We start from the raw sequence: 22,035 nt of genomic DNA on the forward strand, positions 1-22,035 counted from the left end.
AAATATCTTCAATCCGTATTTCTATCCATGGACACAGCCAGGGGCTCCAGACACTTTGTGCTCCATGACTGGATCCATGATATGTATTAACATAAACAGTTCAACGTTACAGTAAATTGTTGATAGAATCACACTATTTCACTAGGAGGGTGGTGAAGCACTGGAATGCTTTACCTAGGGAGGTGGTGGAATCTCCTTCCTTGGAGGTTTTTAAGGCCCGGCTTGACAAAGCCCTGGCTGGGATGATTTAGTTGGGAATTGGTCCTGCTTTGAGCAGGGGGTGGGACTAGATGACCTCCTGAGGTCCCTTCCAACCCTGATAGTCTATGATTCTATGACACTCACTACACACAGAATGACCAAGCTGGTTGGGGCATCAGAATAAACAGAGTGGATCCCCCTGGTTCTGCATATTTATTTCCACTGGGCGGAGTCTGAATGTTTTTCCTCAGAGATAAAAAGATGAAACAGTTTTTCAAATTTAAAAACATTTAACACTGTTGGGGAAACTCTTTTGTGTTCAGTGAATCATTCCCTTCACTTTAGGGTTTTCCTAAGCCTGGGATCTGACCCACCAGTTAGGAGTTTCTATTATTCTCTTTCCTTCAGACGTTTGTGCACTTCCAGTGCATTATAAAAGCAGGCATAGGTCAATGTTCAAGATGGCTTCGTAAGAGAAGGACACTGATTCTATAGCCAGTGTCTTACTACTAGCTCATAAGTTCTATATAGCTATCTCACAGCAGGGTACAACACTTCTCACCCAGGCTATTGAGGAAGAAGGCACTATCCAAACCCTGTGCATTGACATCCTGCAATGTCTGGACACCTCAGTCAATGGAATGACCCAAGTAAGTGACCTGTTGCTACTGCTTCTTGAAATAGGGACCTTCTTCTTTACGTTCCTTGTACCTCTCCACAAGGAAGCTTTTTGCACAGTCAGCATAATGGAGGAACAGCATGTCAAATTCATGTCAGGGATGGTGTGACCCCTTCATCATGGAGTAAGTGGTTCACATTAGAGAAAAGATATAAAGCAACTTAACTGGAAGGAATCATGTTGCAGAGATCTTCTCTTAATTCTTTCCACTGTCTGAACCCCCCCTTCTGAAATTTAGATTTGGTGATCCTGGATTTGAACAGATATTGGGGCTGGGGCTGTGCCTTACATAGGTCTGTAAAGTTTTGGGTGAGTTTATGGTGCTATCTAAATAGCTCCATAATGCTCTAATGCAGGGAAAGAGGATTCACCAAACAAGGCAGTGTATTTAAAAGACAGAGTGCGGGGGCACCGGACAGGTAGAGTGAGATGATGGGGAGAGAGAGATGAGGTGATAGGTTAGGGAAGGGTCAGTGATGAATAAAAGGAGAAGCTACATGACAGGGAGGGATTCAGACAGCAGGATACTGGAGGTGGGGGAATGGAAATAGCTGTGTACTGAACAGTCTCGCTCTTCTCTGCAGGTGTTATGGCCAAGGCTTCTGGAGTATGTGGTGCCAGCTCAGTACACTGGTACTTTGAAGCCTCTCTGCAGATGCCTTAGGGAACTGGTTGAGAAAAAGCAGCAGGAAGGAGAAGAAGCTGCTTGCCTCGACTACAGTGGACCAGGTTTATAACAGAAACTCTTTCATTTATTCTCTCCAGGCACTATGCAATGAACAGGTTCAGTCTGCTCCAGTTCTCTCGTCTGCAATCAGGAGGCTAAAATGAATGAGGGATGGTCTTGTGATGACAACATGGCCATGGGAGGGAGCTAGGAAACGTGGGTTCTGTTCACAGCTTGCCACCAAAATTCTGGTGTGATCTTGGGGGAAATCACTTGATCTTTCTCTCTCAGCTTCCCCACTTGTGAAATGAAGGAGTAATGAATGCCAACCTCATAGAGGTGCTGTGAGGCGGAATTCATTCCTGTTTGTAAAGCATTTTGAGATGCTCAGACTGAAAGCACTATGGAAATGCAAATTATTATCAGCTGTATTCAACATTGGTGGGCACGTTGGAAATGGATAGGTGGATGTGGTCCACTCCCACTAATAGATGAGGAGGTGTCAATTCCAGGAGAGGAAAAGCTGCTTCTGTAATGAGCCAGCCAGCTGGCTGGAATTGACACCTCCTCATCTATTAGTGGGAGTGGACTACATCCACCCTGATTGAATTGGCCCTGTCAACACTGGTTCTCCACTTGCGAAGAAACTCCCTTCTCTCCATGTGTCAGTATATAATGCCTGCATCTGTAACTTTCACTCTATGCATCCGAAGAAGTGAGGTTTTTACCCACGAAAGCTTATGCCCAAATAAATCGGTTAGTCTTTAAGGTGCCACCAGACTCCTTGTTGTATCAGCAGGACTCTCTGCAAAACCTGGCATAATTAATGATAGTCTGTTTCTTTCCCTAGTGAAACTCCCTACACCCCAGGGGCTGCTGGCACGACTCCTGGTGAGTAGACCATGAGAAATGTAAAGTGGGACAATTAACTATAAAAATCAGTTTTATAGCTAGATGCTTATAGACAGGCTGGGGAATGTGTATGATTGGATCTCTCTCTCTGCCCTCTCCTGAGACACACTGTTCTGCATCCTCATACTAGCTAGAATGCTTTCTTCTTCAGGACGACACTGCAGTAGAAGCAACAACTCTATTGTATGGTCTCCACAATGAGAGAGTCTGAACTATTCCCTCCTTCAGGAACAAACTGGTATTGTGCTGGCAAAACTTAGCCTGTTCTTTCTCTCTCATTGACAGGTAGTAGCTTCATCCCCTTATGAAAGAGAAGGACATGGATGTGCTGCCTTGCAATTACTTGAGGCCCTGCACCACAATATCCACGCAGCAGTGGGTGAGATGTGGGTACTAAATATCCCACCTCTGCTGCAGTACATTGAAGGTAAAGTGCTAGTCAGTAGGAGTGCGGTCCATGGACAATAGAAGGGAAGCCACAAAATGCAGCTTCGTATTGACATGTGTTGTGCCATTCGTGCTGCAGTACATGGGAACAGTGAGGAATTGAAATTGGGCTTCTAGGCCCTCACTTTTCCTTCACCTGGATAACTGTGAACCACTGGGGTAAATCCAGAGTTTAACCACTGAGGCCAATTCAATCAGGGCAGAATCAGGCCAGGAAGGTTTCAGCTGCATGGAAATTTTACAGCAGTTCCCCCCACACCTTTGCTAGGTTGAATACACATGAAGCTGGAGGTTAGTGAAATATTTTGGAGTTACATATATAGTCTGATTTTGGAAACGGAATTTTTCTGAAAATTAAACCCCATGTTTACTTTCAAGGGTGATTCAATTAAAAAACCCAGAGTTTTTCTTTCTGTAAGGAAACCCGAGCCATAAAAGCTAGGTTGGCCAAGTGGGTGCCCTTTGTAGAATCTAGGTATTATGGGCCTAAAAATGTCTTTCACCAATTTTACAGTGGTATGAATCTATTGACCTCAGTGGAAAAAACCCTTCAGTCAGTGTAGGCCAAGGGTAGGCAACCTATGGCACGCGTGCCAAAGGCGGCCCGCGAGCTGATTTTCAGTGGCACTCACGCTGCCCGGGTCCTGGCCACTGGTCCAGGGGGCTCTGCATTTTAATTTAATTTTAAATGAAGCTTCTTAAACATTTTAAAAACCTTATTTACTTTACATACAACAATAGTTATATATTATAGACTTATAGAAAGAGACCTTCTTAAAACGTTAAAATGTATTACTGGCATGCGAATCCTTAAATCAGAGTGAATAAATGAAGACTCGGCACACCACTTCTGAAAGGTTGCCAACCCCTGGTGTCGGCTTTGTCTACACTATGGGGTTATGCCAGCAGAGCTCCAATGACGTAGCTATGCCAGTACAGTCTCTGTGGAGTATGACAGACCCTATGTGGAGCACAAACCCGATATCTTTCTGAGGAACATCGGACCCCAAAATGTTCAAGTGGGTTTGATATTCAAAAAAAGATTTAAGAAATGAGCTGTATCTTCCCTAGTTGTTGTTGCTGTACAGAGTCCCCAGTATTACATTGTGCCGACATTAAAGAAGGGTAGGTTAGAGCTGGACCTTCAGAAACAGGGCCAGATTCTCAGCTGATGTAGATCAATATAATTCCATTGACTTCAGTGAAGCTACACCGATTTACATCAAGTTAGGATCAAGTCCAGAATCTCTTATTATGCAGGAAAAGTTTGTATTCACATTAAACCCAGTCTTCTGATGTGCTGAACAGTTTTGTGATGTGCTAAGCACCCTCAGCTCCCATTAAAGTCACCAGGAATTAGGAGTGCTCAGCATCTCACTCCTGGTGGGTTGACTGACCCTGAATAAAAATGCCAGCAGGGTACATAACGTGATACTTTCTGTTGGTCCAACAAAGAACGTTGGCGTAGGTCCCATTTAGCCTTGAAAGCCCAGGTATGTTACAGCTTGGCAGACCAGGAGTTTTAGAAGGACTGATTGCAAAGGAGATACCTGGGACGACTCTTCTTGCTAACCTAGGTGACGTTATTGTTTTGCCTCCTGCTTTATAGGAAACACAGAGAATTCCCTGGACCATGAACGGTGGGAACACATGCTGCTTCAGGTACAAGTTGGCTTTCAGCTGTATTGTCACAGCCCTCCCTCCCCCCTCCAGATGTATCAGCTGGGGAAAGAATAATGATAAATTATTCATTATAAGCAGAGCTGGTCAAACCATTTCATTTGCAACTTTTGTTCAGTGAAAAATGGCCTTTTTTATTTTCATGGGATATTTTCAAATTTTTCAGTTTTTTTTTTTTACACAAAACAAAGCAACCCCAACCCAAATAGAAAATGTTTAGTTTTTTGAAACTGAAATTGATTTGTTTTGTTTTTTTTTTCCAGTTGCTTTCCTGTTTGTCTTCTCCCCCCTCCAGCTTTTTCAGTCACAAAGTGGAAGAGGGGGAAACAGGCATGGGGACGAGGGATAAAGGGAAGGAAAGAGGGAAAACAAAGAATTGAATAATGGTCATTTTTGATTTTGAAAAGCAAAATATTTTTTGTTTTTTCATTTGTGTGTTGAAAAATCAAGAAAACAAAAAAATCCCACTTGTTTTGTGAAATGGACTTACTATTGTCCAACCAGCTCTAGTTATAAATAACTCTGTATTACCACTGGGAACAACACAAAACTTAACCAGAAAACCAGCATGCTAATGGTGCTAATGCATCACTGGGGGACATTTAAAGGATTCTTTTTTTCTATTTGCCACTCAAAAGAAAATTTGCTCTGAGAAACCCAAAAAGGAAAAGAGACAAGACAAGGTTTGGTGACCGTATCTCATGGAGAAGCCTTTCTGGTCAGAAAGAGCTCTTTACAGCCTTGTGTAAATCCAGACAAGGAACATTTTTATGGCGAGCGTTGAAAATGAAAGGAAAGGACCTAGTGACAAATAAGCCCGAGAAGGTTTGGAGTTCCATTTGGGGTTGGATTACACTCTAGAATTTCCCATTCCAGAGCCAGCCTCATTTGAAATTCTTTGGGCTAAAAAATCAAAGAAGATTAGGTTCTCTTGTGAGGTTTCTGATATTTTCTGGCTGCTGTTCAAAATTCGGGCCTGAAACAGCAAAGTGCTGAGAGCTACTAACCTCTTGCTGACTTCAATGGGAGTTGAGGGTGTGACCCCAGTCCTTTGGGTACCCAGTGGCAGAGGCCACAGGAGTGCATAGGATTACCAGGATTCCCTGGATCTGATCTCCATATAATCAAAGGGTGTCATGTAAAGCCTTTACTGGATACCTGTGCCATACGGATCATCATAATCATTGCACAGTGACTGGATGGATAATATATAAGGCGTTATGGTTGTACACTGAAATTTATGCTTTTAAGGTCTGTGAGTTGGGGCTGGTCACCAGAAAGTGATCAACAAGTTTCTTTCAGGCAGAAGACGCTTATCTGCCTGAATGGCTGTATGTAGATGAGTAATTCTTCACAGTGGATGCTAATCAATAGAGCAACATTCTAATCAAGTGATTGCAAAGTCTCCAGAGGAGATTCGATACAAGAAAAACAAACAAAAAATAGGGGGTACCCTGTTTACAAGTAAAGACAATGGATGCTTGGAACTATATCTGGAGGTCCAGAGGTATCCTGTACCAGGTATCCTTCACCTATTGGACGAACTGCCAGCTGGCTTGTCTTATGAATGGAGGATCACATTTGGTTTGGGTGTTTCATGCTGGGAGAGAGATTTGGGGGAGCTATCCTTTGTGAGACAGGGGAATGTTTGGTTATCTAAGTTTAAGCTCTAGAAGTGTGTTATGATTTTATTTTTATGTAACCATTTGTTTACATTAATTTTACTTGCTGCTTCTCAAATCTCTGACCTTTGTGAATTAAACTCTACTTGTTTTCACTCTAAACGTATCTAAGTGAAGTATAGTTGTTTTCACTCTAAACGTATCTAAGTGTGTTAAATGGAGCGATGATGCTGAGGTGACACCGGTGACAGGTGTGTAGCAAACCTATGAATTCTGTGAGTGTCCAGTGGAACAGGGGCTGGACATTCTCGGGATGCACAGAGGGCTCGGTGGTTGGACTGTACTGATTGCTTACCTGTAGAAGGACAGTGGAGCCTGGATGGGGTGAGAAGGGTGTGCTTGTGTTTCCTGTGGCTGGCAGAGTCAGGAGCTGACATGTGGCAGGCACAGAGGAGGCTTCCTCATGCTAAGGGCAGGTGGTCGTGAGGTACCTCACAATCCTGGGGACCCTCGGGAGGTGGCATAAAGGGTCCATAACACTTCAGAGAAGGTGCCTGGTCCTTCATAGTCCAGGGCCCTTTGTTCAAAATTTATTAGACCCATTCTCCATCCACTATAGAATCACTCCTCAATGGTCAGATTTCTTGGCTCCATCTCATTCTCCAGTTCACTGTCCATCTGGGTTTGGAGACTGAGAGGAATCATCAGGCAAAGGTTAAAGAACAACAGGCAGAGGAAGTCTGGGTTGTTGATGTTTATAGTTCTCAATAGGGAAATAATCTTCCCATGACACCTGAATATTGGAAAGTTGACAACAGAGAACAAGGAAGAAAAAAAACACCAAATAAACAAACAAACAAACAAACCCCACAACAACCCCCAAATTCTTGAAATTAACCATCTGCTTTAACTCTTGTTTTACACTCAGTTCCTAAGAACATCTCTGGAGATGATAGGTGACAGTGCCTGGAGCAGCCAGATAAGCCTTGAGTTGAGCCAGCAGATGGCCGGCTATGCCAGCCCCTCCAAAGAGAAGGTTTGTTATCTGTTAAGGCTTAGTTTCTCGTTAATTTCCCTTGAAATTCTGATTGGAGGGCTGCATAAGGCTTCTCTCAAGGCTTCATTACTTTATATTTTATTCTGCATATAAAATTTGTTTTTACTTGTTCCCTGCTGTCTTGCCCCCCGCCCGCCCTTCCAATATTTGCTTGGACAGGCTGCTTGTCTGTACTGCATTGTTGGTTCTCTGGTTGGGCTACATGATGGGATGTTTCTGCAGTATGGATGCTTGGCCTTGGCTATCTTGTTCCTTCCTGAGTGTTGCTGAGCTGGGTCTGTACTGACAGGCACGTTGTGTTACTGATATCTCAGGGCTGGTCTCTTTCTTTCAGAGTTTCCTGTATAAGGCACTAGGAACGTCCTTAGCAGTTTGTCAGGACCTGGTCCACGTTAAATCACAGACTCATAAATTTCTGACGACAACAGATTGTATGGAAGCCCCTGAGAGAGAGGTGAGGACTCTGTCCCTCTCCCCACTTTACCAAGTAATCCCTGAATGCTCCCTGTGGGGCTCAGCTCTGAGTTGGCCTGGGACAGATGCCATTTTGCTTCATATCCTCTTCATTGCTATTTCACTCAGCCCCCATGTGTCTCAGGCCTCACTGGCACTTTATACCACTTCAGGTGAAAGGAACGGACTCGTGGGGTCTATCAGGCACCTGGATAGATCCTAACCAGTATTTTTCTTGGGTGACAGGGAGTCATTTCCATCCTCGCATTCTCTGCTGAGAACCACTTGGACCTCACCTTGAACGCACTTCAGGAGTTTGGGGCTGCAATGAGCAAGGTTAAGATTTCTGGGTTCATCGGCCGCCTGAAGGTAAAGGAGCCAGGGGCTACTCTCAAACTTTCTCTCCCTCTAAAGCAAGGGCAGCAACCCCGCAGTAGTGTCTGCTCTGGTCAGCTAGCATTGTCCCCCAATGTATGCATTCTGCGTGATGCCTGCAGTTAAGCAGAGAGGAGCACAATCTGGAGCTGGGGGTCTCTCAAATGATTTTTATCGTCTGATGTCTTTTCCATGCAAGTGACTGATGTAGTTCCCACATATTGTGCATGGGAGGGGCGCTCAAACCATGAGACATCAGACGATAAAAATCATTTGAGAGAACCCCAGCTTCAGATTGTGCTCCTCTCTGCTTAACTGCAGGCAGTCTGTTGTAAAATGATGGTAGATACACTGGAGGGTAGGGATTAGGATACAGAGGGACCTAGACAAATTAGAGGATTGGTCCAAAAGAAACCTGATGAGGTTCAACAAGGACAAGTGCAGAGTCCTGCACTTAGGACGGAAGAATCCCATTTACTGTTACAGACTAGGGACCGAATGGCTAGGAAGCAGTTCTGCAGAAAAGGACCTAGGGGTTACAGTGAATGAGAAGCTGGATATGAGTCAACAATGTGCCCTTGTTGCTGTATAAGTAGGGGCATTTCCAGCAGATCGAGGGACGTGATCGTTCCCCTCTATTGGACATTGGTGAGGCCTCATCTGGAGTACTGTGTCCAGTTTTGGGCCCCACATTACAAGAAGGATGTGAAAAATTGGAAAGAGTCCAGCAGAGGGCAACAAAAATGATTAGGGGTCTGGAGCACATGACTTATGAGGAGAGGCTGAGAGAACTGGGATTGTTTAGTCTGCAGAAGAGAAGAATGAGAGGGGATTTGATAGCTGCTTTCAACTACCTGAAAGGGGGTTACAAAGAGGATGGATCTAGACTGTTCTCAGTGGTAGCAGATGACAGAACAAGGAGTAATGGTCTCAAGTTGCAGTGGGGGAGGTTTAGGTTGGATATTAGGAAAAACTTTTTCACTAGGAGGGTGGTGAAGCATTGGAATGGGTTCCCTACGGAGGTGATGGAATCTCCTTCCTTAGCGGTTTCTAAGGTCAGGCTTGACAAAGCCCTGGCTGGGATGATTTAGTTGGGAATTGGTCCTGCTTTGAGCAGGGGGTTGGACTAGATGACGTCCTGAGGTCCCTTCCAACCCTGATATTCTATGATTCTAAAACTAGGCAAATATCTAGATGAGTTGATATACCCCTGGAAGACCTCTGCAGACCCTCAGGGGTACACAAGTACCCCTGGTTGAAAACCACTGATCTAAAGGATAGAGCAGGAGACTAGGCCTCTGGGCTTCCATTGCTGGCTCTGCATTTACTCACTGTGCAGCCTTAGGCAAGACATTTAGCACCTGATCTTGTACCCACCAGTGTCAACGACTAAGCTCCCATGTACTTCACTGCTGTAGGTTCAGCATTTTAGGCTCTCTGTGTCAGAGTGACCCGTGGGAATGATGGAGATACTAATAACTCCCTACCTCACACAGTTATTATATTGCTTAAATGCAGTTTGCAAGTGGTTTGAGATCTTTGGCTGTGAGCAATTCCTCGGTCAGCAGCAGATCAGAATTCCAAGGCAAAACGAATCACAAGAACTTGTCTCTAGTGACATTTCCGATTGTCTAGGACTACCACCATGGGAAAAGAGGCAAGACTCGCAGCACCCTGATGCTGACATACAGCAACGTGGCTGTTCATGCTCCAAAAGACCAGCTTCTCTCCCGAGTAGAGGCAGACATCACAGGGAACATCCTTCACCATTACAGAGCCAGTTGTCGGGTAAGAGCTTTTGCGTGATGAGTGTTAGGGGCATTACCCTGAAGTGATAGCATTGACTCTGAGTTTACAGAGCGAGGGCTTGTATGTTCTAAAACTCTCCTTTGAGCAATAATTTGTCACATAACTCAAATTTAAAACTGTAATGGACGGAGCGGGAGTTGTCACATGTTGTAGCATTTTTGTTGCTCTTCTTTGTATTTTCTCTAGTTTCTCTATATTCTTCTGAAATTCTGTAGACCACAGCTACCCAGTAATTCAGATGCATTCAGACTCAGGCTATTCAGAATAACACTCTAACTCCCCTAATATGTATGTGTATCTAGCGCTATCTTTCGCTACCCAAGAGAGACGAGTGCTAGCTTGTATTTAGTTGATTTGCTGTCACTCTGTTTCTTGGACACACTACTTCCCTTACCTCTTATCTGTCTTCTTGTTTGTCTGTGTGCTCCTTATTTCTGTTCCCTAGGTGTCTGACTGCTGGCACTGACTCTTATCTCCGTGCAACCTTTCCACGTCACTTTGCCATTCAATTCTGCCCTGTCCGACTGAGACTCTCACTTAGGCATTGTCAAAAACAGTTGAACCAAACTGATATCTTCTAGTAGTTCACAAATGCAAATATTATGTAGTGTGGCCCCTGATATTGACCTCTGCAAAACACCCCCTCTGGATACATTTCCTGCCTTTTGGAAGATTGAACAATAGTGATTTCTCTCTGCTCCATATTCACCAGCCAGGACATTTTGAGGATGTGTGTTATGTTGGACATACATTGCTAAGAGCTGTTTTGCATTTTGTTTTTCAGGTGCTGGGCATCACTGTTACGAACAAGGTAAATTCTAAATAATCTGCTCTCAGCTCTTGCATTTTCTATACACAAGTTGCTTGTTTAAATTGCACAGAGCTTGATTTCCTTGCTACATCAAGCAGGAGTCCTGGCTGCTCTGGTGTAAGTGGACCTGGATTTATTTGATGAACCTGGGTTTTCTTATCTTCTGAGGTGGGTGCAGAGCTGGGGTCCTCTGCCTTCTGGGGTCTGCGGACACAGCTCTCCTCTCCTGAGGCTAGATTTAATTCCTGATCTTTATCTTCTGGACTCTGGTTCTTCTCCCAGTTTCTCTTCCACATCCTCTTGTTTCTCCTTCTGGATTATGTAGGACATGTACCTAAAATTAACCCTCATCCAGAATGTCACGGAGATTAGCTGTGCCATCTTGGAGACCAGCGACTCCCAGGAGTTCGAATTCTCTTACAAACAGGAGCTCCTTGGCTACATGCTGGTGAGTGATGAGGAGCTTTGAGGACTGAAGTACAAAGGAGTTTGTTGTAATGCAATAAGACTGGTTTTCCAGGGAGATGTTATTTTATCCACTGGCTGTGACTGTACTACTGCAGTCTCATGAGCTACCTGCATGGCACCCCGAATGCTGGGTCCACGCTGAGCTCGGCAGGGATGCTGACATATTGTGGGCTGTAACTGGAAGGAATGGGTTGTGTCTGGTGAGTTATCTTTCTGTCCTCCGTATAGCCTGCAGATGGCCCTACGGTCCATTTCAGAGGCAGAGAGCCTGCTGAGCCCGGTGTCTGTTTATTACAGGTCTGGCATATGGCCCTATTTCAGGGTGAGAGAGGAAGACCTCTCTGCCTTTCAAATCCATTTCCCATTTTTTATGTCCCTATTAATGCATTTCAGGACTTCATTAAAAAGGAACCACTGGATTCCCTGGCATCTCCAGTTCGCTACAAGGCAATTCTTGCCATTGGACATCTGAGGTAGGCTATTTTCTGCCATATTTCCTGGCACTGTGATGACTTCTTATTTTTTAATTCAGGAGTGTCAGGTTGGGAGCAGTCTGATGCCTGCAGGGTTTGGCTCACATGCTGCTCACCAGCAGAACTTTCGTTCTTGAGGGTTCGAATGTGTCCATTTGGAGGTTTGTGCTTGAAAGACACAAGACTGGAGGTTGTGGGGCATGCAGTACAATGGAGGAGAGTTCAGATGGGGAGGGAGGTGTCTGGCTAGCTGGCACGGGGAAGGAAGCTTGTGGGTTTCTCTAAAAAGGGGACTTGACGCTTTAGCTTTACTTCTAGATAAGCCAATACTTAATAGAGGTGCAAAGAGGTGCTCAGCTGCAAAGTGAAGGGTTGTTTGCATTTGGGGTTCTAGACTGGGGCACTCTCTAGCCATTGGACCCACTCTTTTACTTGGAGGTGGTACTGAGTCTAATGCATGACTTTTCTCCCTATCTTTCTTCTGCCAGCAAACTCAAACCATCTTTGACCTTGGAGGAAAACCATGAGCTCCTTGATGAGTGTTTCAAAAGTTTATTTCCCCTTCCTCCCTTGGAGAAGATGAAAGAGGAAGGCGAGACAGCAAAGGATGCTCTGCATATACAGGTACGTGACAACAATTCTCCTCTGGCACCATCCACTGTATTTCTGCCCAGCAGGCACTGGGTGATGGCAGTCACACATGGCCTCCCTGGCAAGGTTATGGTTAGCTTTCCCCGGCCCACACACACAAATGATCCGTGCTGAGCCTCACACCTTCTCTTCTGGTTTCAGTCACTGTATGTAGGGTCCTTGGAAGCCCTTGGCAAGCTAATGAAGACTTTGCTGGAGGAAGAACCAACGGCAGACTGGTTTCAGGAAATGTTTGAAGTGAGTAGACCATTGAACCGCGATGGAGATTGTTTCTTGTGTTACAGCAGGGAAGAGTCAGAGATTTAGAGGGTCAAGCTTCAGTTGTGGAGGAATTTTCCACAACGGAGTTAATTTTAGGGAGAACGCACTACATTCTTCCTTGTGATAAGTGGGCATGTGCCCCATTGAAATCCATGGAAGCTATGCCATTTTATGCCAGGGCTGGATTGGGATCGAGTTCTTACAATGGAGTTGACACTACTTGGACCGGCAAGAAAATCACCACTGCAGTAGCCAGATCCAAGAGAACCAGATGAAACTGATCACTTCTTCTAAGAGAATTCATTAATATTGAGTTAAGCCCTGTGTATGGAAACTCATTCAGAGGAGACTTCCTATTCCTCAGACATGAACAGAATATCTTGAAGAGCTGAGGGGTGGGGAGTTTGATGCACCTTTAGTATAAAAATGAAGTTATAAAAGGCGGGGGGGGGGACTTCTCTGCTCTTATTCAAATTAATATAAAGAAATGCTCTTCTCTGTCATTTTGCCACTCGACGTGGGAGAAGTTGCCCAGGAAACAGACCACAGCAGCAGACATCAAACAGCATGCAAAGTGCTAGACAGCTCCCATCAGACAGTCTACAGCAGACATCACATACACGGGCCCAGATTCATCTCTCATGTAACTCCTTTGGCTTCAATCACCAGAGGTGAATCTGGTCCCTGGGACTTGTATATCTAAGGGGCTCTTCCATTAGATATGTAATTCCTTTGCTACACCGAGGTCAGATGCTTTGGAGAGGAATTCTAGTGACAATTAAACCTGTTTAAGAGGAACTTTTGGGAGGGATTTTCTGGTACTAACTCTGTCCATTCCCCTGCTCTACCAACAGCTACTGAGGACATGGTTCAGTTCAGGGAAGGAGTGGGAGAGAGAAAGGGCCTTGCAGGCCAGCACCCAGCTTCTGACTGCCTATCAAGAGGCAGTTAATAGCACAGTGAGTATAGCCTCTTACTCTTCCTTGAGCTGACTTCCCTGCTTATATCAGATCTGACACTCAACGCAAATGCATGAAAAACTCTTCCAGGGCGGCAGCTGGGATCTCAAGGTGACTAAGATCCCCCTGCTTCCAGAAGAGAGGTTTACACAACAATGCTGTGACCACACTCCGGGCAGACTGCAAGAAGTAGAGGGCAGCCAATCCCCCAAACTGATGGCTTATTCTATCTTTGGATTCACCAAGTCAACAACAGAAGAGCTCCCACCCTAGTTAACAAGATGCTGATTTGTAAAAGTCTCTCTGGAATCATCCCAACAGATCAGAATCCAAAGGCAGCTTAGATGTAAAGTCTGTTAGTTTTTCCATGCACTTTCCAGGTTATTCCAAATGATTATTTGGAAAATCTCTGTCCTATGGCTTACACTTTCCCTGTTCAAAGTTTAAGCAGACTAGAGATGATAGGCTCAGGCCCGAGCCTTCTCTTTTATAGCTATTCTAGCAGGCTGACAAGCCGACCTCACAGAAATTGTCACAGAAGGACCTTCCCCCAATGCAGATCACCTGTTGTACTTTGCTTTGAAGATAATCTTCTATTATCATTCTATTAACACAGTAAACTAGTTACATTCCTTCACATAAGGTAATTAGCCGTTCTTCCATTATAACACAGATAGTTAAGCTGAAGATAATGTAGAAATGATTGGTTTCCTGGAGTGTCTTACATCTTTGATTTTAAGGTTAACTGAACACCTTGCATACATAATTAAGACATGAAAGGGAATTAGCATCTACAAGCTAATTTGGTTACATTGTGAAACTTCTAACCAGGTATAGATAAACACAGACAAATACACTTAGCCTCTATTGTTCATTTTTGAATGAGTTGATGATTGCTAGACTAATACATCTCTTAGAAATTCACATGCAAGTGAACTGTCTTGATACAGTAGAAGCGCCTCTTGTTAAGTTATTATGGGTCATACACAGGTTGACTGGTCTGCCAGTGTCACAAATGCATTCTTGGTTCTTATGCTCCCAGGATGCTAAAGCTGAATTTCTATTTAATCAGCTAAGAACATAAAACAGAAGAGTGGCTATCCTGGATCCCCGAGAAGAATGGTTCATCTAGCCCAGTATCCTGTCTTCTGACAGTGGTGGGTGCCAGATGCTTCAGAGGGAATGAACAGAACAAGGCAATTGTCAAGTGAACCATCCCCCGTTGGACAGTCCCAGCCCCAGCTGCTGGCAGTCAGAGGTTTAGAGACACCCAGATCATGGGGTTGCATCCCTGACCATGTTAGCTAATAGCCATTGATGGACCTATCCTCCGTGAACTCATCTAATTCTTTTTTGAACCCAGTTATACTTTTGGCCTTCACAACATCTCCCTGGCAATGAGTTCCACAGGTTGACTGCATTGTGTGAAGAAATGCTTCCTTTTGTTTGTTTTAAACCTGCTGCCTATTAATTTCATTGGGTGATCCCTTGTTCCTGTGTTATGTGAAGGGCTAAAGAACACTTCCTTATTGACTTTCTCTACACCACTCATGATTTTATAGTTCTCTACAATATTCCCTCTTAGTCGTCTCTTTTCCAAGCTGAAAAGTCCCTGTCTTTTTAATCTCTCCTTGTACGAGAAGTTGTCCCATACGCCTAATCATTTTTGTTGCTCTTCTCTGTATTTCTTCCAAATCTAACATATCTTTTTTGAGATGAGATGACCAAAACTGCACACAGTATTCAAGGTGTGGGGGTACTGTAGATTTATATAGTGGCATAATGATATTTACTGTCTTATTATCGATCCCTTTCCTAACGGTTCCTAACATGTTGTTATGGTCTTTGACTGCATGTTGAGCAGATGCTTTCAGAGAACTGTACACAATGACTCTGAGGTCTCTTTCTTGAGTGATAACAGCTAATTTAGACCCCATCCGTTTGTATGTACAATTGGGATTATGTTTTCCAATGTGCATTACCCAGTTCAGTACAGAAATCAGAGGCACAATGTTATCAGATGTGCCTGTCACTTTGGGTAGGCTCATTGATTAGGGTTACTCTTCTGGGGGAGGGGGAGTTTTCTGTAATTCTGTTAATATGTTGCTTATGTCACTTGTGTGTTCATATGGAGCTCTACTCCTTCTTTCTACAAGTCCCCTCCCAATGGAGCTCCCAATGGAGCTATCCTGCAGGACCTAGGTTCCCCAGGGCTAATAACTAGAACTAGATGAAGATGCGCGCACACACACACACACTAGCAAAGCAAGTCAATCAGCACTCCCCAGCTGATCCCCTCATATGTCCCTGTATTCAGTGGGCTGAGTTACGCAGCACTTTCAAGCTGGTACCCCTATGTGCCCCTGGTCTCAATAGGCTGGGTTGAACAGCACTTTCAGCTGCCCCTCCCTTATGTGCCCCAAGTTTAACACATCCCTATCACACTTTCACATTACAATTGTAGTGGGAGTAACACACTTGATGAGCAAACCCCCAGTATTTTTGGGCACTACAGGGATCTTTAGCTTAGGTGCAAGAAGCGTTGCTGCAGAGTAAATGGGGGAAGCTAAAAACACAAGAGTAAAATTCAGAGCGAGAGAAGCAACCAGCTGAACCATAAAAGTTATTTATTGAATAATAGTGATAACTACACAAGGAGCTAAACCAACATAACAGTTACATTTTAAAGGTTAATACTTGAGGTAGAAAAGAAAACAGAGAGAGAGCGGGATCTCCCCCACTCCATGAGGCTTGAACTGGTCGGGGTTCCCAGGTGATGGTGGTAGCTCAGGGTCCTGAGTGCTGGAGACAGGCAGAGCCCCCAGCACGATCAGTCAGGAGATGGAATCCCAATGGAACTGATGCAGAGTTTGTGTCTATACATCAGAACCCTTACTTGGGCATAGGTCGGGGGTTTTGTAGAGAAAATACAATGGCTCAAGGGAGAACACTAGATTTGTTTATGGGTAAACTGATGGCTCAAGGATTTTCTTTAGGCTAGGCCAGGGGTAGGAAACCTATGGCACACGTGCCAAAGGCGGCACGCGAGCTGATTTTCAATGGCACTCACACTGCCCGGGTCCTGGCCACCGGTCCGGGGGGCTCTACATTTTAATTTAATTATAAATGAAGCTTCTTAAACATTTTAAAAACCTTATTTACTTTACATACAACAATAGTTTAGTTATATGTTATAGACTTATAGAAAGAGACCTTCTAAAAACGTTAAAATGTATTACTGGCACGTGAAACCTTAAATGAGAGTGAATAAATGAAGACTCGGCACACCACTTCTGAAAGGTTGCCGACCCCTGGGCTAGACAATAGGAGCTGATCACTCTTGGCTATGGGTGTTGTTTTCTTACAGGGAGCTCACAAGGCAACTAGGCTGCTACAGTATTTTGGGATATCAATCAAAGATTTATTACTAGAATTGCTCTGATAATTGCTGAGCTGGGTGTGTGCAGGTGTAAGTTCATTAGCATCTGGAGCAGGGATTCCCATGATGCAGTGCGTCCCTGCTTTTCTAGTCCCAGAGTTCAGTGCGGTTCCCCATTCTTTATGCAAATCCCTATCCCATCTTTCATGCAGATGAGGCTAGGGGAGTTGTCTCTGTTCTACATTCTGGATGCAAAAATTGAAAAGTCTTAATCTTGTCACCCTTGTCAGGGGGGTCTAGGTATATCTCCCCATGCCCTTCGTTGTTCTCTGCAAACCTTTTCTCCGATCGGTTTTGGTTCAAACAGAGACGGGGTGAGGGGTGTCCTTCATAAGTCACACAGGCTAGATACTGCGCCCTGGTTCCCCAAAAACACAGAGCTGACTGGTATCAACAATAAGGATGGCAAGTGAAGTCTAGTACAGCTGGAGAATGTTCATTCTTCCTTCTTTTGTAATTAGACTCAGGAAACTTTTAATCGGTTTGGATCTCTGATTGGACTAATAGCACCATACAGCTGTGATTCACTGGCCACGTCCCGTCAGTGGGTGGTTGACTGTATCAGCTGCCTTCTCTGTTTACAAGGTGAGGAGACCATTAGCAGGTATAAGTAACTCTTCACCTTCTTTCACTGTTGTAATGTCCATTTTTCTGCCTGTCTAGTTCTTTCTGTCGTGTCTGTTGGCACTTAGATAACAGAATGGTGGGCATCTTGTAAATACCTCATTAGAAGAGAAGATTGTGATGTGTAAAGAGCCTAGCACACTTTTGGGAACTGTACAAATAATAAATGGTCTGCATACAGGTAGATAACTGCTAAATTCCTTAGGGCTTGTCTACACAGGGACACTCAGGCTTGGTCTACACTAAACCCCCAAATCGAACTAAGGTACGCAACTTCAGCTACGTGAATAACGTAGCTGAAGTTCGAAGTACCTTAGTTCGAACTTACCTCGGTCCACACACGGCAGGCAGGCTCCCCCGTCGACTCCGCGGTACTCCTCTCTCCGAGCTGGAGTACCGCAGTCGACGGCGAGCACTTCCGGGTTCGACTTATCGCGTCCAGACAAGACGCGATAAGTCGAACCCAGCAGTTCGATTGCCAGCCGCCGAACTAGCGGCTGGGTATAGACGTACCCTAAGGAAAGTTAATCCAAATGAACTAAAGGTGTAAATTTAAAGTGGCATTAAACACATGTGTGGATGCTCTGATTCTGAATTAAAATGGTCCTTATTAATTTTAGTGAATTACATGAATGAAACTAACCTGAAATTATTTATCTAATTAAATAAAAAAAATTAGAATTATTTATATATATTCTAAATAAATAGAATTTATTAATTCTAAATAAGTGTGTCCCCATAGGTGTTTAATGAAGTTTAACTAATGCATTTGAAAATTAATTTGGATTAGCTTTCTTGACTATCTCCATGTAGACAAGCCCGTGGTACTAAACATTTTCATTCTCTTTACCCTGCCACTGGCTGTATTGGAGGGGTTTCCTGGAATAATTCTTTAAACAAAAAGTTCTTCCAGCAGCCCTCTGTCATGAGCATTCAAAGCTACTGGAGTAAGTGTAGGCCATTTTCCCCTCTGTGAAAAAGTAGGATATTCTTTTCACCTAATGGTTAGATGTAAAGGGATAGGGCTTGGTTATCGTTTAAGGCCATTTCCAATTAGGGTGACCAAACGGCAAATGTGAAAACTCGGGACAGGGGGTGGGGGGTAATAGGAGTCTATATAAGAAAAAGACCCCCCAAATTGGGACTATCCCTATAAACTCGGGACATCTGGTCACCTTATTTCCAATTATTATTAATCAGTCCTAAAAAACAGTGTTGGTGATTCAGAAACAGAAGAAGGGACTCCAATCTTTGCATGTACAAGATAGAAATCCCAGCATTGTTTAGAAGTGACTGATGAGCCTGGGTTTCCTGCCGAAGTTTTTGTCCAGCCCCATCTCTTCTACAATGAGAGTTTGGTGGAGGGATTCACCTCTACATTGGAACCTGAGATCTATCTGCATGACTTGTACTTGACTATGAGATTAGATTTAAATACTGAGAGCAGAGAGGCTACTGAAACCAGACACACCCAGAAAGCTGCTCCAAGCTAAATACAGTGCTTGTTCAATCCTGTATCATTCACAATAACATACCACTACTGTTAACTTTCAGACATTTAGGGTGTAATCCCGACTCCATTACAGTCAACAGGAGTTTTGCCATTGACTTTGATGGGGCCAAGATTTTACACTATGCTGATAACAGCATAGCACATGGATCCTTCTGTATGAATATCCATGCAATACAGGTTCAGTTTCATTAATTGTTACAGTACTTTTTCTCCTTTTCTCCACTTCAGGCCAGTCCATGAACCTGGGCTCAGCGGCGGAGGAGCTGAGATGTCTTCGTGAAGCACTAACAGCTCCAGACCCTGAGGCTCTGTTTCAGGCATCTTCCAAAATGGCCAGGGTAACTGACTCAAAAAGCTTGTGCGGATGTTCTAGTGACGGGGCACTATTCATTTTACATTTACGCTTTTATGATGCCTTTCCGTACTTGGAGTGAACTGTGGGAGCGGGGCATTCATTGCTAGTAACCAGCAAGATGCTTTTCATAGATGTGTGCTCTGAATGCCATGTAAAAACCAGATTCCACAGAATGTTGCACACACATGAAAATACGCACGCAGCTGCGCACACATGTACCTATCCAGCCATCCATGAGAAAAAACTGTGTTAGTTAGAAACCACCCAGTCTTCATTCTGTCACTTTGTGGGTTTGCCTTAGCCTATAGTTGTGGGCATGCCTCTCTTTACTTCATTTTATACGTTGTAAAAAGATGCAGTGTATATCAGAGAATACAAACTGGAAACTTACCTCCTGCATATCCAGTACAATGTTGTGCTAATTGTGCAACAGAGGCTTTGCCTCTAACCTGATATCATTAGTGTAGAATACCAAAATGTCCTATATAGACTGTAGAGAGAATTGTAATCCCAAATGGCTCGCTAGACATGAGGCTCATTAACAATTTGTTGATGCATATATCTTTTCATAGAGAGATTAGACCTCCATTTTTAAAAAGCCAGACCTCATTGCAGTCTCTCCTGTTTTTGATTTGTTCCCAGGTTGTGAGTGAGTACTTTCCCTCAGAACAGGCCACAGACTTTATTAAGGCCACATTGGGTGGAATGCTGTCTGCCAGCCCCACCTGTGCCACGGCAGCTGGACTGTGGATGAAGATCATCCTGAAGGAGTGTGGAGATGCCATGCTGGACCAGGTAAAACGGGAAACTGGAGAGGTTTTCTGCCTAAACTCTAGGCTTTTAGATCTTTGCCCTAATGTGTCATGAACAAAAATCTTGCTGTTTCTCCCCCTCGGACATAGAGTCCATTCCATCCCTGTTCCTACCCTAAGAGAGGCAATGGCAGAATCAATCGCAGTAGACAGATAATCCAAGGGAAAAGGAAGATGGTTGGTTATTTATTTGTCTAGCTTGTTGCCACAGTATTCAGCCAAGAAAGGCTTGAAAAAACAGACTCTGGGGAAAATACAACAAGACAGAATGACTGACACTTGGAGGCATCCAGTTCTTAGGAGGCCTATGGCTAAGGGCTACCTGGATAAAAATAGCACTGTGGTCATTCCCAGTCAGTCTGGAGCCTGGGCTCTGAGACCCACCCTCTTGCCAGGTTTCAGAGCCTGGGCTCCAGCCCGAGCAGGAACAGCTACACTTTTACACTGCTGTGGGATTTTTTTGCTGTGTAGACGTACCCTTTAAGAATAGAAGAGGGGAGGGAGGGAGAAAACTATAGTGTCTTTGGGATCCACTATTTAAATGTCTTATTCTGGAGCCCAGTGCGTTAGGGCTAGATGAAAGGAGCACTCCACAAATCTTCTAACAAGGCTGGTGAAAGGTCTCAGGACAGGGAACCCTCGCAGCAGAACTGCCATGTTTGCCCAGTGTTTTGAAGATATGAAGGGCCAAGAGTGACTATGAGAGGTCATCACCTGTTCATAGTCCCAGGCATTTGCACACTGTGTTTAAAGCACTTGCATATTTTGTGCTTGTGGTTGTTTATAAACTCCGCATTCTTCGAGGAAATGGTCAGATTTGGCTGCTTAAATCACACCTGCAAAATGTGGGCAAGCAAAGCCTTCTTTTGTGCATGCGAACTGGTTTATTTAATGCATAGCTGGGCACCACCACATTAAATTACCTGGTATGTATATGTGTGTGTCAGTGTTAGTTTTTACAGCCAAGTGTGGGCAATTTTTGTGGGTTAAAGTTACGCAGACATATTTGAACATTTGTTTCTTGAAGTGAAGAATTTCTAAAAAAGCAGCAACTGGCTAAATGGCTAAATAAAGGGTTTGATTCTGTAGAATGAATGGAGCGAAAGAAAAAGGGACATTTCTTTCTGGCTTTGTTCCTTCCAGGTGCCAGATATCCTGGTTATAATCTATAGCCACATGCCTGCTATCCAGGAGAGCAGCTTGAGGCAGTTCCTGGTGGAGGCGGTGTCCATTTTAGCTCACCGTGACCTAGAGACAGTGATCTCCAGCCTCCTCGGCCAACCTCTGCCGATGGACAGGTATATACCGCTACCTATTGCATTCATCTTGGTGAAACATGGATCCCACCGCTTTACTGGGAGATGTAGGGCTTTCTTTAAGCAGCAGACAGTTGGGATAATTCCTAAAGGTTAATAGCCTGGGTCTTTCTACAGGAAGGTCCAAGAACATGTTAAGGTGGGGTGCGGAGAGAAACTAAGTGTCATTCTGTTTCCATTAATTAATAGCTGCTTTGATATCCTAAAGACCTATCTTTACTGGTATAACTGGAGTGTATTGTTGGAAACATCTACCTCTCTAGACACCTGAATTGACCTCACTCTGGAAATTAGCAGTGGCTGTTGGTTTCCTGGTAGCATGACAGCTTCAAGTCCAAATCCCTGGCTGATTACAAAGAATAGAGCCAATATTATCATCAGACCTCTGCTTGGTATCAGTCAGGGTGTGGCTGCTAGAATAGAGTTGCTGTCCTGGGTACTTAAAACTGGA

At 44.2% G+C, this 22,035-nt stretch overlaps 2 protein-coding genes and 1 long non-coding RNA gene across 3 annotated transcripts; all 3 read left to right on the forward strand.

Annotated features, from left to right (window-relative positions):
- The first annotated feature begins 565 nt into the window (after positions 1–565).
- On the forward strand, positions 566–10,368 carry LOC117888913 (maestro heat-like repeat-containing protein family member 2B). Its single transcript, XM_034792707.1, has 10 exons — positions 566–851; positions 1,465–1,609; positions 2,398–2,438; positions 2,745–2,886; positions 4,516–4,568; positions 7,137–7,244; positions 7,600–7,719; positions 7,965–8,087; positions 9,729–9,881; positions 10,348–10,368. The coding sequence occupies exons 1-10, from the start codon at positions 843–845 to the stop codon at positions 10,366–10,368; spliced, it is 915 nt and encodes a 304-aa protein (XP_034648598.1). The 5' UTR covers positions 566–842.
- A 633-nt stretch (positions 10,369–11,001) lies between these two features.
- LOC117888915 (maestro heat-like repeat-containing protein family member 2B) lies at positions 11,002–12,419 on the forward strand. Its single transcript, XM_034792709.1, has 3 exons — positions 11,002–11,161; positions 11,575–11,654; positions 12,143–12,419. Exons 1-3 carry the CDS (start codon positions 11,042–11,044, stop codon positions 12,417–12,419), a joined length of 477 nt encoding a protein of 158 aa, XP_034648600.1. The 5' UTR covers positions 11,002–11,041.
- A 5,006-nt stretch (positions 12,420–17,425) lies between these two features.
- On the forward strand, positions 17,426–20,292 carry LOC117889261. Its single transcript, XR_004648425.1, has 3 exons — positions 17,426–17,549; positions 19,330–19,439; positions 20,099–20,292. It is a non-coding gene; the product is annotated as an uncharacterized LOC117889261 (long non-coding RNA).
- The last annotated feature ends 1,743 nt before the right edge of the window (positions 20,293–22,035 follow it).

The sequence above is a fragment of the Trachemys scripta genome, chromosome 16 (genome assembly GCF_013100865.1).
Source record: "Trachemys scripta elegans isolate TJP31775 chromosome 16, CAS_Tse_1.0, whole genome shotgun sequence".
Lineage (NCBI taxonomy): Eukaryota > Metazoa > Chordata > Testudines > Emydidae > Trachemys > Trachemys scripta.

Coding starts and splice junctions, on each gene's coding strand:
- LOC117888913 (XM_034792707.1), top strand. Junction 2,887..4,515: donor TCTGCTGCAGTACATTGAAG/GTAAAGTGCTAG, acceptor CCTGCTTTATAG/GAAACACAGAGAATTCCCTG. Junction 7,245..7,599: donor CCAGCCCCTCCAAAGAGAAG/GTTTGTTATCTG, acceptor TCTTTCTTTCAG/AGTTTCCTGTATAAGGCACT.
- LOC117888915 (XM_034792709.1), top strand. CDS start 11,042: ATGTACCTAAAATTAACCCTCATCCAGAATGTCACGGAGATTAGCTGT. Junction 11,162..11,574: donor AGCTCCTTGGCTACATGCTG/GTGAGTGATGAG, acceptor AATGCATTTCAG/GACTTCATTAAAAAGGAACC. Junction 11,655..12,142: donor CTTGCCATTGGACATCTGAG/GTAGGCTATTTT, acceptor TTCTTCTGCCAG/CAAACTCAAACCATCTTTGA.